This window comes from Rhinopithecus bieti, unplaced genomic scaffold (genome assembly GCF_001698545.2).
Source record: "Rhinopithecus bieti isolate Rb0 unplaced genomic scaffold, ASM169854v2 scaffold_30732, whole genome shotgun sequence".
NCBI classification, from domain to species: domain Eukaryota; kingdom Metazoa; phylum Chordata; class Mammalia; order Primates; family Cercopithecidae; genus Rhinopithecus; species Rhinopithecus bieti.
This window is the reverse complement of record NW_016814045.1, coordinates 4,485,657-4,501,891: the sequence shown is the minus strand read 5'-3', so window position 1 is coordinate 4,501,891 and position 16,235 is coordinate 4,485,657. Positions and strand designations below refer to the sequence as shown.

The 16,235-nt window shown below is 50.1% G+C and overlaps 1 protein-coding gene across 1 annotated transcript in view; it reads right to left on the bottom strand.

Annotated features, from left to right (window-relative positions):
* The window catches only part of KCNIP1 (potassium voltage-gated channel interacting protein 1), a 394,968-nt gene extending 380,236 nt beyond the window's left edge, over positions 1-14,732 (bottom strand). Inside the window, exon 1 of the mRNA XM_017849415.1 lies at positions 12,973-14,732. Within this exon, the coding sequence (XP_017704904.1) occupies positions 12,973-13,060 (88 nt within the window). The 5' untranslated portion in view covers positions 13,061-14,732. The remainder of the gene's footprint in view (positions 1-12,972) is intronic.
* Positions 14,733-16,235: the final 1,503 nt, after the last annotated feature.

Below are 16,235 nucleotides of genomic sequence, written 5' to 3'. Positions count from 1 at the left end.
TGGCCCACATGGGTGATTTCTGTCACCCAGTCATTTCCCAAGACATGGGAGGTCCCTGGTTTGACTAGGATGCAATGAGGGAGATTTAAGCTCAGCCCTAACAAACAGCAAAGCCAAATAAAAGCAAAACCACTTCATCATTTGTTGAATCCCTAATTTGACACAAGCACTGCACTAAACACTTTCAAGTACATTACTTTAATAAACCTGTGGTATTGGCATTATTGCACACATTTTACAGAAAAGAAAGCTACACTCAAGGGAGTGACTCCCTTGGACTTCCCAAGGTCATACAATTTGGTGGTAATGGATTTGGCATCCAGTGAACTCGAAAAGTCATGTTTCCAGAAAGTCCTGGATCCTCAAGGGCTGGAGGGGAATACAGCCATGGAAGCCAGCTGCGTCCGCAGCTCCCAGACGCCTTCGCTGGTGACTGCTCACTTCATGCCCTCCCGGAAGAGCCCCTTGGCTGAATGGAGCAGAGCACACTGGAAACCATCACCATCCTTTCCCAGCGACAGGTTCCCCTCTCTCCATGACAAGAACAAATAAAAGTGAATCAAATGGCCCACCAGCTGCAGTAACTGAGGACCACCGTTCTTAGGATGGTAACCTGAGAAGCTAGATGACTATCTTAATTAACCCCTCATGTCCTGGATGCAGGAACATGGGTGGCCTTGCTAAGGAGGAAGTGTAGATGGACAGACAGACGTGGGAATGGTGGATACAAAACTGGAGCCTTTAAAGGGGGTGCAGCGCCGAACCTGTAGGGAATGGAAAGACGGGGAGGCCCTGGTTCAAGGGCCAGCTCTGCCTCTGGCTTGCTGGGTGGCCTTCCCTGGGCCTCGGGTTCCTCATCTGCCAGCTCGACCTCTCAACTCCTAGTGAGGGCCTACCATGTACTAGGCCCTGCACCAGGTGCTGGGGAAGTAGTCAAGGCCAGGCAAAATTCCCTGCCCTCACAGGGCTGGACTCTTAGTGGATAAGCTGGATCAGAAACAAATGAATAAAAGGGAGATGTTGGCCAAAGGGTGCAGAGTTTCAGCTGTGGAGAATGAGCAAGCTCTAGAGTAATCCACAGCAAGGAGACTGTAGTCCATAAGACTGCACTGTATACTTGAAATTTGCTAAGAGAGTAATTCTCACCACACACAGAAAGGTAACTATTAGAAGAGATGGATGTGTTCATTAGCTTGACTGTGATAATCAGGCCATTATCTATGTGTGTATCAAGACATCACACTTTGTACCTTAAACACAGACAATTTCCATTAAAACATTTAAAAACACCAAGCAAATACATGGGTAATATTGTTGTGGGAGCAGTAAGCGCTGTGCAGAAAAACAAGGCAGCATTAGGCAATGTGTCGGGAGAGATGAGGAGGGAGCAGCCATTGCAGACAGGAGAGGATTTGAATGAATTGAGGGAGACAATCCAGGGAGATTTGGTAGAAAAAGTCCAGAGCCCAGACTGAGGGAACAGGGACGGTGAGGACCCTGATGCTGAAGGAGCTCCATATCCTAGCAAGAGTAAGGCGGCCTGTGTTTGGGGTGCATCACCTGGGGTGGGGCCATGGGGAGAGGGAGACAAGCAGAAAAGGACAGAAATGCAGAGGACAGATCATGCAAAGCCAACAGGCCACCGAGAGAAGTCTGCATTTAACTCTAAATGTGTCAAGAAACCACCGGCGACAGTTTCCAGCAAGGGGATTATAATTGTATGTGATTCATTTTTCATTTTAAAAATATGGAAATGGTCCATCAATGGAAAAAAAAAAAGCAAAATGTAGTATCCATACAATGGAATATCGTTCAAACTCAAAAAGGAAGGGAGTTCTGACACAGGCTGTAACAGGAATGAAACTTAAAGACGTAACACTAAGTGAGGGCCGGGTACGGTGGCCTGTAATCCCAGCACTTTGGGAGGCCAAGGCGGGCCAATCCCAAGTTTGAGACCAGCTTGGGCAACATGGTGAAACCTCATCTCTACAAAAAATAAAAAAATTAGTCAGGTGTGGTGGTGGCACACGCCTGTAGTCTCAGCTACTCCGGAGGCTGAGGTGGGAGGATCGCTTGAGCCCAGGAGGTAGAAGCTGCAATGAGCTGTGATGACGCCACTGCACTCCAGCTTGGGTGACAGAGTGAGACCCTGTCTCAAAAAAAAAAAAAAAAAAAGATATTACAGTAAGTGAAATAAGCCACCACAAATATTGTTCATGACTCACTTATATGAGCAACCTAGAACAGTCAAGTTAATAGAGACAGAAAGTACAGTGGGGGCTGCCAGAGGCTGAGGGTAGGCAGAAATGCGGAAGTGTTTAATGGGTGCAGTGCAGAGTTTCAGTTTTGCAAGAAGAAAAATGTTTTGGAGATGGCTGGTGGTGATGGTTGCACAACATGTGAATGTACTTAATGCCACAACTGTGCACTTAAAAATGGTTAAAACAGTAAATTTAATATTAGACACATTTATCACAATTAAAAACATGGGAAAGGATGCTACGCAAAGAATGGTCTGTGTGGCTATATTCGTCTACTTGGGCTGACACAATGGAATGCCACAGACTGGGTGGTTAAATAACGAAAATCTGTTGTCCCACAGTTCTGGACACTGGAAGTTCAAGACTAAGATTCGGGCAGGGGTGGTGTCTGGTGAAGTTTCGCCTCCTGGCTTGTGGTTGGCCGTGTTGTCCTCACATGGCCTTTCCTCTGTGTGCGTGTACTGCTGGTGTCTCTTCCCCTTCTTACAAGGACACAGTCCTGTTGGATTAGGATCCCAACCTTATGACCTCATTTAACCTTAATCACCTGTGCCAAGGCCCTGTCATCAAACACAGCCACCTTGGAGGTTAGGGCTTTGACATATACATTTTAAGGGGACACAATTCAGTCCATGACAGCAGTGACGGTGCTGACAGGTTTAACCAGGCATGTTCAAAGGAACATTAGTATTTGCACGTGACCTTTTAAACCGCAGTTCTGTATTTGTGATGTCATCAAGTTATTCAGCCTCTCAAAGCCCCTGGTTTGGAATAAAAACAACTCACAGAGAAAGGGCTGGACTGAATACAGGAATCCTTGTAAAGCCCACAGAAAATAAGTAGCACTCAATAGAGGATGGCGATGGCCATTCCCCTCATGTTTCCTGTTGAGTTTGAAATGAAAGCCACCGTTTCTGAAATTGTGAGGCCTGGGCAGAGTTAATCAGCACAGGGATGTCGCGGATCATTCTGCAATCCAATATGCTTCATGGCTTAGAGACATCCTGGGCTCTGGGTGACAGCCGGCTCCAAGCTGATGTCTGCAGATACTGAGCAGCAAGCCTGGGCTTGGCCCAACCTGCCAAGCACAGATGGTTTGAAAAATGTCATCCAAACTGGCCCAGGGTTAATCAAAAGATTACAGAAAGAAAATTAGGATAGGTTAACCCCGGCCTCTCAGATACAAGCCCCAGAATCTCACCCCCGCTACCTGATTCCTACCCAATTCTCTGCCTCAGCTTCCAACTGACCTCATTCCAGCAATAAATGAAAATTGGCCAGGCTAGAAATACAACTGGAAATCTTGCCGGGTGGTGTTTCCTTTTCTGTCCCCTCCCTGTAGCCTTGGCTGTCGGGCCTGCTCCCCGTATGTTTTGCTGTTTGACTGTGAAAGGTGACCTGTGGGTAATGGTTTAGGGGACGGATTGGCGGGGCTTGGGTCTCAGCCGGTATTCTCCTCAATTGCACTTCTTTAGTCAGAATGGAGGCCCTGAAATCTTGATTTCTAAAACAAGGTGTGTGTTGCCTCTTGGCCAAACTGGGAAGGAATCTGTTTTGTCTTCGTTGCCTTCTTACCCTGGATCTGATTTTCAGAAATGGGAAAAGTGTAATGGGGATGGACAGGGGAGGGCTTGGGGCCAGACCGCCTAGGCTTCCAGTTGTGGCTACACTTCATGCTGGCTGTATGACTCCAAGCCAGGCCCGTCCCCTCTCTGAAACTCGCTCTTTATATCTGCAAGTGGGGTTAATTAAAGCACTCGACCTCCTAGGGTTCTCATGTGCACTAAATAAAACGGTGGGCACGGAGTGCTTAGGCAATGCTGGGCACATGGCAGGTGCCACCAGCAGTGCTGCAATTTTGTTTAATCTCTAAATTCCAAAACTGAGAGGCCTTTGAAATCAGCAGCTCCTTCATTTTAGAGATGAAGAAACTGAGGCCCAGAGAAAAAAGCCATTTGCTTAGTGAAATGGGCTGAATGTTTGTGCCTCCTCTCCCCCAAATTTACATGTTAAAATCCCACTCCTGAGGTGATGGTATTTGAAGGTAGGGCCTTTGGGAGGTGATGAGGTCATAAAGGCAGAGCCTCTTGAGTGGGGTGTGTCTATAAGAAGAGGCCAGAGAGCTACCTTACTCTCTTTCCTCCGTGTGAGAATACAACAGGAGATGCTGTCTGTAAGCCAGGAAGAGTCCCCACCAGAACTCCACAGTGCTAGCATCCTGATCTCAGACTTCCAGCTTCCAGAACTGTGAGAAATACATTTCTGTTTTTGATAAGCCACCATGTCTTTGTATGGGATGTTAGGCCATCAGGTTGATAAGCAGCCTGATGGCCTAAGACAGCAATCAAAGGTGAGGATTTGGACTCAAACCCTCCATTTTGGTCTGGCTCAAAGCTGTTGTTCTTAGCACCTCTAAGAACACAAAATGGAATCTCAGTGGCTTCAGCCAGAGGGGACCAAGGTTAGCTTTGTATTCATGGTCCTCCTACCCTCATCCTAACAGAGAAGCAAGGCTTTCTTCTGCCCCTAGACTGGAGACGTGTGAGCAGTACAGAGAGGGTGGTCAGTGGTGATAGTAAATGACCTCCCATGAGTCTTCTTCAGGAGTCCTGGCTTCTCTTTCCTCCAGCTGGCCCAGGAGGCCTATGCAATTTCCTTATTTCCACATCCTGTCCCCCAAAGCTCCTCCCCCTGACTGCCTGCCTTTAAGCGGGGTCCCCATCCTGCACTTCTGGGTGGGGTGCAGGTGGATAAAGGGGAAGAACCCCCACCTCACCAGAGCACCTGGCCAACTGTGATGCATGGGCAGTGTGGACCTGCACCTGGGGCAGTCCCCCAGCAGAGCACGAGAGTGGAATGGGGGCAGGAACAGGCCTTTGGTCTTGTTTGCACTGACCCTTGTATCATCCAGGTGGCTCTGGCTGGTCACTGCTGTCAAACTCCAGCACAGAAATTCAGAACAGGGAGATAGGGAGTGGCAGTCTGAAGAGAAAGCCTGACTAAGACCAGACCTCAAAAAGGGAACTCCAGGCACATGGCCTGATGTTGCTCAGCAGGGAAAGCATTTAGTCATCATTTATTCAACCTTCCTCGGCTGCAGGTGCTTGAGGCACTCACTCTACGTGATTCCCATGTGGTGAACGCTTTTGCAGGGCTCCCGTTCTCATGGGAATGGATGGCCAATAAATCCATCCATAAACAACTAAATAAAAAGGATCATTTCAGTTGTTGGCACATTTTAAATTACAGAACTTGTCATCAAGAGTGACTGGGGGCAGGGGGGATAATTTTGGAACAGCAGCACATCTGGATAGGAGCCGGGAAGTGGACTTGACCCACAGAGGCTCAGCTTCGTTTCTCTTGGCTACAAGTCCAAAGTAATATCACAGGAGAAGAGAAGGGTGGGGAACTTGACTTCTACTGAGCAGCCTTTAGGAGCCAGGTCCTGTGCCTGTCACACGTCCCATCTCATTCCATCTCCAGTAGCCACATGTGATGGAAATTACTGGCCCATTTATGGAAGGACACAGACTCAAGATGGGGAATGGCTTGTCCAAGGCTGTCCTGCTGGCGCATGGCAGGGTTGGAGCCCAGGTCCGTCTGGGTCCAGAGCTTTCCCACCCTGCATCCTGCTTCCCTCCACAGTGACTTCACATCGCCACTTCCACCCTTGGGAAGCAGTGGCTTTCAGGGATTTGGGACCTGGATCTGGTGAGAGAGGTGGCCCAGGGGAGATTCTGTAACCCTAAGAAGACTGGGGAAGATGGGGGTCCCTGTGGCATGGCAAAGGAGGCCCAGGCCTGAGAAGGCTGATGAAGACCTGACTAGATGCACTCCTCCCAGGGCTATGGTGTTGCAGCCTATACTCTCCTGCCTGCCAGAGGGCCCCATTTCCAGCTACTTTTAATTTGGAGCAAACTAGCCGCTCCCCTGTGGTCCTGAAGTTAATAGGATGTCTGTGCAGCAGTGGCAGGATAAATGGCCCTGAACACATTTTTCCTGCATGGTATCAGGGTTATCTAGGAGAAAGACACGGAGGCTCCAGAGGGGCAGGTGATCCCACCTTCTTCTCTGCCCTCTGCTGTGGGACTATGGAGACCCCAGTGAACTGAGCACCTGGACAGCCCAAATGGGTCAGGGAGTGCTGGGCCTGCTGCAGAGGGGCAAGGGTGGTGGGGTCAGTAGGCTGGGATGAAGGCTACTGGACATCAGGAGGGCCAGGGTGAACACATGCCCCTCCTGGCAGGCTCTAGCTTGGGGCTGGAGAGGTAGGCGGGGACCCAGAAGGCCTGGATAATCAAGCTTTCTTCCTGTGACAAGGCACCGGCACTCAGAGGTTCCAGGGCTATAGAGAGTGAGTGGGGCTGTGGTAACATGACCAGAGTGCTCGCTCAGCCCTCACTGCCAGGACAGTGAGCGAACCAGGACTCCGATGAGGGGACTCTCTTTCCCCAGGAAGAGGCAGCATTGAAGCTTAGCTTTTCACGGGATAGGTGGCATTCTCCTTTTGGTAGAGGACATGATATCTCCCAGGTCTCAAAGTCCTCAGTGTGAAGGCCTCTGCTTTCCCAGACAATTCCAGTAAACAACTGCAACACCTCAATTCCAGCCTCTGCCTAGTGTCCAAAGCTCTGTGTATTTTCCCACACCCAACACCACTTCTCACATTTGCCCTATAAGAAGGAAGAGCCGTGGGGGAGTGGCCCCGTGGCCCAGTGGAGGAGTAGGCAGAGACTACTCAGTGTCTGGCAGGTGCCTTGGGCCCGCACACCTGCCTGAGAGATGATAAGGATACTGAGAGAGCATGGGTATGGCTGTCCTGCTGACCTTGGCCTCTGCAGTGCTCCCTTTCCCCATAACCCAGGTGATGACACTTTAATGGAATTTGTCACAACCTTTTGCATGACAGGTGGCTGCTCTGATGAGACCCAGCAGGGAAAAACCCACCAACAAAATTAGTGGGTTGCTGGAGGACTCTCTGCTGGTGGCAAGGTGGGAAGTAGTGCAGGCAGGCATGACTTCTCCAGCCCTAGAAGTGCAGAGGAATGTACCTTGTCTGGGCACCAGCAGGACCTAGGTTCTAATCCCAGCTCTGCCACTCACCAGGGGAGCCACCACACTTAGCTAAACCTCAGTTTCCTTATCTGCTGAAATGGTGATTGCAATCCTTACCTCCAGGATCAAGACTAGAATGAAGCAAGGAAGGTGCCTAGGGCACAAAATGTAAGAGGGGGCCCTGCAAGAGCAGAGTTGGGATTTGCCTGTGAGCTGCTAGCCCTTACTCAATATCATCATTACATTAAAAAACAGTCTTGTGCCATTGATGTTATTATTATCTCCAGTTAGAAGTGGGGAGCTTGGCTTGGGGTGGTGTTCAAATGACACAACTTCACACAGCTGGTAAGAGGCAGAGTTGGTACTCCAGCCTGGCCTGCCTGAAGGCAGAGTCATGCCCAGGTCCAAGGTCAGTCTCTTGAGGATCTTGAATAGCAAGAGGAGGAGGCAAGAGGAACAGTGTGTCTCTGATGGGGGAGCTGAGGTTTTGTCTCGAAAAAAGAGCAACAGCCTGGGCTGGGGCGGGAGGGGAGAGTTACAGCTCCAGGGCCTTGTCCTTGAGATAGATCTCATCTTCCCACACCCCTTTCCCCACCCCCGCAGCCTCATGGGTGGCCTGGAGGACACTAGAAGCTCTCCTGGATTGGATTCTTCCCTTCTGCTCACTTTGGCTCTGTCATCTGCGCCTGGGGTAACATTTGTTCCCGGTGTGCAGAAGGAGATGAGTTTAAACCTCCCCAGCCAGAATGGAGCCTGCACAACTTCTGGCTCCTGCCAGAGGCCCCCAGGAAGTCTGTGAGGGGGGTGGGGAGCTGACTGTGCAGAAAGAGGAAGAGGCAGGTTCCCCAGACCCCTGATTTCACGAAGCACCCCAGCCAGGAGCTGAGCTTCTCCTAGGTTAAACAGCAGGCAGGGGCCTGACTCTGGGAATCAGGCTTTTAACTCCTAATAAGGAATCAGGTGAGAGAGATGGCTCTGGGCAGGCCCTTAAGAAAAGAAGTTCAGCAGAGGGGAAGCAGTGGTCTAAAGTCATCCAGTGGTCGGATGTGGTGGCTCATGCCTGTAATCCCAGCACTTTGGGAGGCCAAGGTGGGAGGGTCTCTTGAGTCGGGAGTTTGAGATCAACCTGGGCAACATAGTGAGACCCTGTCTTTACAAACATTCAAAAATTAGCTGGTTGTGGTGGCACAAATATTTGGGAGGCTGAGGTGGGAGGATTGCTTGAGCCCAGGAAGTTGAGGCTGCAGTGAGCCACAATTGCATCACTGCACTCAGCCTGGGGAACAGTGAGACCCTGCCTCAAAATAAATAAATAAATAAAGTCATGCAGTAACTGACAAGGCCATAGGCTCTCACAAAGTGTTCATGAGATGTTGCTCTCAGAATCTGTGCCTGGTGCTGAGAAAACAAGAAGTGAGTGAGAGGGAGTCCCAGCCCGGAGGGGCTCTCAACCATGAGAATATCAGCTAATAACAGTAGTCGGATCCGTCAACACTACTGAGCACCTAATAGGCAGGGAGCTTTATCTACACAATCTCATTCAACCCCATCAGAAGGGTATTATAATTCCATTTTACAGACGAGGAAACTAAATGCCAGGGAGGTGAGAGACCCAGTCCGAGGCTTCTGAGCCAGTGTGCAGCGTTCAGGGATGTCTCAGTCTAGAAACCAACTGTGCTTCTCACTGCATTCGTGGTTTGCAAATTTTTTTAATGCCAAAGAGATTCTTTAAATTTGGGAGAAATCCAGTCAATAAAACAAATAAAAATAGAGCCGGAGGGGTGGGAGTGGGGATGCCAGAGGCCTGCCAACCTAGCCTTTCCTTCTGGGAACAATCTTAGTGCCCTTCCCTAGACACTACACAAGCTCAGACAGAGCCTGAATGTTTTATGTGGCTGGAGGCTCACACTGGCTGGAGGCTCACACAGGCTGGAGGCTGGGGCTGAAGCTAAACAGAGTTCAGAGAGCGTTTGCTGAGCACCTGTGGGACTGGTGTTGCATAGTGCTTCCTAGAAAGCTCCTGCACCAGGTGGCTTCTCAGGCTGATGGCTGGTGTCTGTGCCGTGCAGTGCTCTTTCATTCATTTAACACAGTAACACACATACTCCATTCTGGGCATCATACTAGTAGTTCTGGCTCCAGTGGTAAGCAAAAAAAAAAAAAAAAAAAAAAAATGCACACAGTCTTGCCTTCATGGAGCTGAAGTCTAGTGGGGAAGACAGCCTTTAGCAAACATGTTCCTAAAAGGAACACAGATCATAAATTATGACTGGGGTAGGAAGGAAAGTTCAAGGTTGATGAGATATGTGAGCAGGTGGACATGAGCAGTTTATCTCTGCAATAAGCACTGATGAGAAATCTGGGCGAGCTGGCTTCTTAGACCAATGGCAAGAAGGATTGCTGGCATGGCAGAAGGTGGCCAAGGGTTAAGAACAGGCAGGACAGGGAGGGTGGTCCTGGACCCTCCTTGTTCCCCAGGTATTTGTAAGGCTGTTAAGAAACAGTAAATTGCCGTAGGACTAGCAGGTACCTGGTCCAACACATTCTTTGCATTCCTCAGTTCTGCAATGGACAAAGAAAAATCCTTCTCCTGAGAGTTGGATTACTGCAAATCTAGAACTCAGTGCAATGAATAATGAATAAGTGAAATCAAATTAAAACCAGAAATCACTAAGCATTCGACCCTATGTGGATAATGTATCCACATAGGGTCGAATCTAAACCCACCTAGGGGAGGTGTAAACATGAGAAAGCCGTTTTCTGGACTCTCTGCAGGCCTTTCTCAGCTACCCTGCTCCCAGCCTGGCCCTGCTCCCATGTTCCTCACTATTTAACAAATATTTAGCAAACACCTGGATTGGGTAGAACACCAGTCACCCAGCACGTGCCTGGCGCAGAGCCGGGGCTGTGTAAACACTTGGTCCTCTCTGCGGAGCTGAAGCAAAGAACACGGATACAATCCTGCCCCAGTGCCTGCCATGGGCTGCCTCTCTGAGCCCTGGCGGCAGGAAAGGCTCTACTGCAGCAGGTCACAGCAAGGCCAGGTCCCCATGGAGTCCCTTCTGTGTCACAAGGATCTTAGTTTCTGGGATTCTGAGCAGAGAGAGGGAGCTGTCCTGACCCGCCAGCTGTTTCCTCTGCAGAGGCCAACACTCTGATGCTCCTCCCTCTTCCAGCTTCGGCCTCCTCCCACCTTCTCAGTCCTGCCTCTCTTCGTCTCAGCTTAGATGTCACTTTTTAGAGGTGCCCCTTAGCCTGCCCCAGACATCTCTTCTCTATGCTTGTTGACCCCCATGGTCCCCCCATCTCAGCACTCCTTCCAGGGAGTATCTGCATGTGAGGCCTGGGTACCCATCTGTAGGTGGGGACAAGCCCTCTTGATGGAGGGCTTGTGTCTTATTCATTCACATGTCTGTTGTCTTGCAGTAAGCATGGCACAGAGTAGGTGCTCAATAAATAAACTCTGAACGAATGAACACAGGCAAGTATGCAGAAGAAAATATCTTCCTGATCATTTATTCAAGTGGCCATCTACCCTCGCTCTGTTTCTGTCCCTGTCTCTGTCTCTCTCTCTCAAATACACATGCACACAGAGTTCTTTGCCCATGCTCTCTCCTTTGCCAGCTTGCTTTTTCAGTCACCCCTCTTGCTGCATAATGGCCTTCTGTGATCTCATTCCTCTTTTGGCGCTGCTTGGGAAGTACAGACTCACCTGCAGGAGTGAGTCAGGAGCAACTGAGGAGCTCTGACCCTGGTCCTGCCAGGGGAATGGGTTGGGGTCTCTCTCTGCAGACCCATGTTCATCTCAGCCCTGACCCCACCCTCATAACTAGTCATGGCAACACACTCCACAAAGGGATTCCATGGCTAGGTGCCGCTGGATCTTTGCACCAGTGCTAGGAGGTAGACAGGCTGGAGGTAATGGACTCGTTTTACAGATGAAGAAACTGAGGCTCAGAGAGATTGTGACTTGCCCAGGTAGCAGAATCAGAGTTGAGATCCAGGTTTCCTTAGGCCAAAGCTCTTTCTGCTGCACTTACGGGAAACCCCCATGATCCCCCTATCTCGGCACTCAGTGTGACATCCAGGGAGCATCTGTGTGTGGGGTCTGGGTCGCCACTAGACTGCAGGTGGGGACAAGCCCTCCATAAGAGGCTGCGACAGGATGCTGCCTCACACCCATCACCCTCTTAGGTCCTGCTCTCTGTAATGTGGAAAGAAAACCTTCCAGTTGTCTCTGAGGATTGAATGGGGAAACTTTGTGAAATTTCCTAACCCCTTTGCTTTCTCCTTCTCCAGGAGGTAAAGCCACTGAGAGCAACTACAGCTATACCCATTAACCTCCTGTTCACCCCACTTCTGGCCTCCAGTCATTCTGCCAGGCAGCCTGGCCCTCCACAATGGGGGCTCAACCCACCTGGGTATCTTGGAGGAGCAGTGCCCCATTTCAGAAGGATGGTAGGGAAATAACAGGAAGGTCAGAGCCTCCCAAGGAAGGAGATAAACAGAATCCCATCATTCCCACCACTCACACATGCCACACAACATACACCCGACCAGACCCACTAGGCAGCAGGCACCTGAGCCATGTCATGAGATCTGGCTGCACATAGTCTGTCTCTGCGCTCACTGTTATTTTTCAAAAACCCATCAAAGGTTTGTGGGCTCCTTCCTTGAATATTCTGCCGGCTGCTTCCAGTGCCTCTCCCCCCAGCCCCCAAAAGACTCTTCCTGAAAGACAGCATGAATATTTAAAGACATTTTTTCAGCCAGTGGAACCACATCACGCTGCTGCTCTCCCTTGACATCATCTCCAGAAAGTTGGCCAGATCCCTCCGAGGGCCTCACCTTCCCTGGTGCCGAGTGTAAAATGGGGTTTAAGACACAGGGCCAGGCCCTGAGGAGTTAGCCTTCTTTCTGCCTCCCGGCTGTGGGCCCATCTGGGGCTGCAGCCCTAATTCTGTTCCATAGCCACACTTTCTGGTCTGCCCAGACAGTCACTCCTGCAAACCACCTGCCACCCCAGTTCTTGGAGAAGCAGAAAAGACAGGCATGGACATAGGCATGAAATGTGGAGGGACAGGGATCCAAGAAAGCAGAACGATGAATGAAGCCCCAGAAGCACGAGACCCTGGAACCCTATGAGAGGAAGCTCTTGGCACCTGAGGTGCAGAGCTGATCCAGTTTCTTGAATCCACCAGTGCAAAGCAGATTCCGGTCCATCACCACCTCCCGCTGGCCCCCTCAAGCGTCTCTGTTCTGCAGAATTACTCACAACCCACTGCATCAAATCTCTCTTTTATCAACAAAATACAACCCTCCGTGGATAACTTCTTGAAACTCCAGTCACGCTAAGCCACTTCCAATGCTCTGGAAAGGGTTCTGTCCCTCTGCCCGCCTGTAACCTATCAGCCACACACCACCAACTCCATTTCCAAAGTTCCAGGCAATTACAGCCAGCTGAGTTCCCTGGCTGGGTGCCTGCCTACTCAGAGCCAGGACCCAGGTTGTCAGCAACCTCGAATCCCAGCCACCAATTTCCCCAGCCTTTTCCAAGACCTGGCTGCACCAGAATGGCCACGCTCACCACACCGAGGCAATACGACCAGCCAGGTCGTATCAAGACAGAAAGCAGGGACAAGGCCAGTTTCCATACCTTTGCTGAGGGTCCCAGTGATGAGCTTAAAGATGGTCTGGGCAAATTTCACGAACCCGAGCTTGCATCTTTTGGAGCAGCCGCTCATGGTGGTGGAGGGGAGCCAGGCTCGGCTGTCAGCACCCAGAAGGGACAGCACCCACCTTGTGCACCCCAGGAACTTGGAGCCTGCCTGGGTGAACCCTGAGTGACGGATGCACCCCCAAAGCCAGGCTCCGGGAACAGCACAGCTGCCTCTGCAGCGAGTCTGGCTTCTGCATCCAGAGAGCCTGCAGGGCAAACTCTCCCTCCCTCTCTCCACCCACTCCTGCTGTCCACTTAAGTCCTCGCCACGGGAGGACCTCAGGATGCCAGGGCCAGGACAGCACTGCCGGGGCACAAGGTACTCCAAGGGAACCGAGGAGGAGAGTAAAGCTGAGCAGAGCAAGGAGGGAGGAGCTGGAGCTCTCCCAGGCTTTGCTGACTGTCTTTCTTACATGGCAGCAGTAATGTAGCAATTAATACTCAAGTCAGAAGGGAGGGGACTGCTACGCAGAAAACACTCAGCCCCACAGTCTCCCACACTCGCTCTCCCACTCTTTCCTTCCTGGTTAATCTGATAGATCAATTCTCTGTGCCTTGATCAGGATCTGGAAGAACTCCCCGCAGCGCAGGAAGTGGCTGTCAGCGCTCAGCAGAAAGTTTGCAGGCAGCCTCAGAGTGGCCTGGTTTGCATCTCAGAGAAGCTGGGCTGAGTGTGGAGCCTCCGGGGAGCCGGCCTGTGAACATCGGACAGACAGACAGAGCCCACGCAGCCTGTCCAGTAACCTTGGCACCAACAGCAGGTGCTGTCTGCCTTCCTGACTTGGAAAGGACAATGCCCCTGACCACCTCCTGCTCCAGGTATCCCCGACTCAAAGTCAGACTACTGAATTCCAGCCTCCACCCCTGTGGAGCAGTCACGAATCTGCTCTCTCACTGGGATAAGAAAGGAGTGCAATTAGGGCTTTTCTTGATTGAGATAGTATTCCTCAGAAATGTCATAAAGGAATGACCGAGTTTCATATAATTAGAATACAATGCAACACTCTTAACAGTGAAACTGCAAGTCCAGCTATTGCTCCACAAAAAACCTGGCTGCCATTCAGTACCCTAGGCTGCGTGAGTTGGAAGGGACCTTGGTGGCAGGGACATCTCATCCCACCCTCTTCACTGGGTGTGAACCTCCCCCAAAACAATCCTGCTTTGCTTTCTTCAGAAAGTCCTTGTGGTCCCTGGCCATGGGCACATCTGTGAATGTAGTGTGGCTACTTGTGAACAGCAGATATGAAACACCTTCATCTGAATAAGGCTATGCACTGGAAACTCTCTTCTTCTGCCCCAACTGTCTCCCTTTGATCTGCTTCTCCGGGATGTTCAAGAGGAATCAGTTGCTTAAGAGACAGAGAATGGAGACTGCCAGTTTATAAAATGCCAGATAAGCCAGAACTCATGTATCAGGTCTGATTTTTACCCCATGTTCTGGGAATCATTGTGGAAGTGAATCTTCAAGAAAGAAATATCAGCCCTTAGAGTGGTCATCAACAAATTTCAGCTCTGAAAAGAGGCCTGAGAGACAGTCTGCAAACTCAGAGCCTTTTCAAAGCCCCAAAACCCTCAAGCCTTGTCAGCATGGTAGGAGTCAGAGCATATAAAACAGAAGTAGCTCTGGCAGGAAATACCCCATTGTGCTGGATGTCTTAGGGCTTGAAATTGCCGTGTTATTCACTGTCTGCCTGCTCAAGCCTGTAATCCCAGCACTTTGGGAGGCCGAGACGGGCGGATCACGAGGTCAGCAGATCGAGACCATCCTGGCTAACACAGTGAAACCCTGTCTCTAAAAAAAATACAAGAAACTAGCCGGGTGAGGTGGTGGGCGCCTGTAGTCCCAGCTACTCTGGAGGCTGAGGCAGGAGAATGGCGTAAACCCGGGAGGCGGAGCTTGCAGTGAGCTGAGATCCGGCCACTGCACTCCAGCCTGGGCGACAGAGCGAGACTCCGTCTCAAAAAAAAAAAAAAAAAAGAGTTGAAAGTCCCAGATAAAAGGCACATGGTGTCCGGGAATGTTAAAGGCACTTAGCCTTTGGTTCACTCATTCACTTATCCAGTATTTACTGAGCTCCCAGTGTGTAGGAAAGAGCTGAGCACCCAGGGTGCAGAAAGGGTTGAGCCAGACAATTGAGACAAGGTCAGAGCTCTCATGGACTTACAGAGGAGGCGATTCACCACGAGACACTCAGTCCTTGTTGAGAATCAGTTATCTAACTAATTTCTTTCACTTTGTAGAATCTTAGTGGAATTGAGGCATGAGGCAGGTAGGTGTTAAGAAGATCATGGAGCACGACCTGGCAGGCAAGGAGTGGGCAAAGAGCAGACAACCTGGGCACCAAGGAGGAGAAAGATCAGAGACAGAAAGTTTGGAAGGGAGGGTGTGGGACCCATCTGATCATTTTACCAAAAATAATACTGTCCTCTGAATAGGTGAGTTCACTTTGCAGGACATAGGACTCTCAGCTATGCCCAGTTGCTCCTCTCTTCCATCCCATCAGACAGGGTAAGACTAAAAATTGAGAAGCCAAAGGAAGAAAGGCTGTGACAGTAGTGATATTAGGTGATCCAGAACTCAGTCTTCGGCCTGGAAATCTAGTCAGGAATCCTGCTGGAGGAATGACTGCCACGAGACTGTCAGCAGCCTCTGTTCAGGGATGATAAGAGATGCCCAGGGTGGATCTGCATTTGGGCCCCAGTTCAGGAATCCCAACATTTGACTATATATTGGGAAAGAAACAAAAGCATATGTTGTTTGCTCTGGCAAATCCTATGAACATCCCATAGCTCCTCCAAGCCAGATGTGTAATGGATAAGAGCACAGATCTTTGCACCAGGTATTTACTGACTCACTTGTTTATCCTACACATGCCTATGGAAAGTATACCATTATCATGGACTCTGCTCCAGGTGCTGAGGATACAGTGGTGGATAGAACACACAAAGTCCCTGGGCTTATTGACATTATATTCATGTGGTCCAGGGACAAAAACAGTCAACAAATATGTCTCCGTACAAGAGAGAGTGCTTTAAAGAAAAAGAAAACTAATCAAATGGATAGAGAGTAATGGGAACTCTGATTTCAGATAGAACCACTGGGGAAGGCTTCTATTAAAATGACATTTGAGCAGAGACCCAAACCAGCCTTACAGCTCTCTGGGGGGAAGAATATTAAGGCTGTGAGAATAACAAGCGCA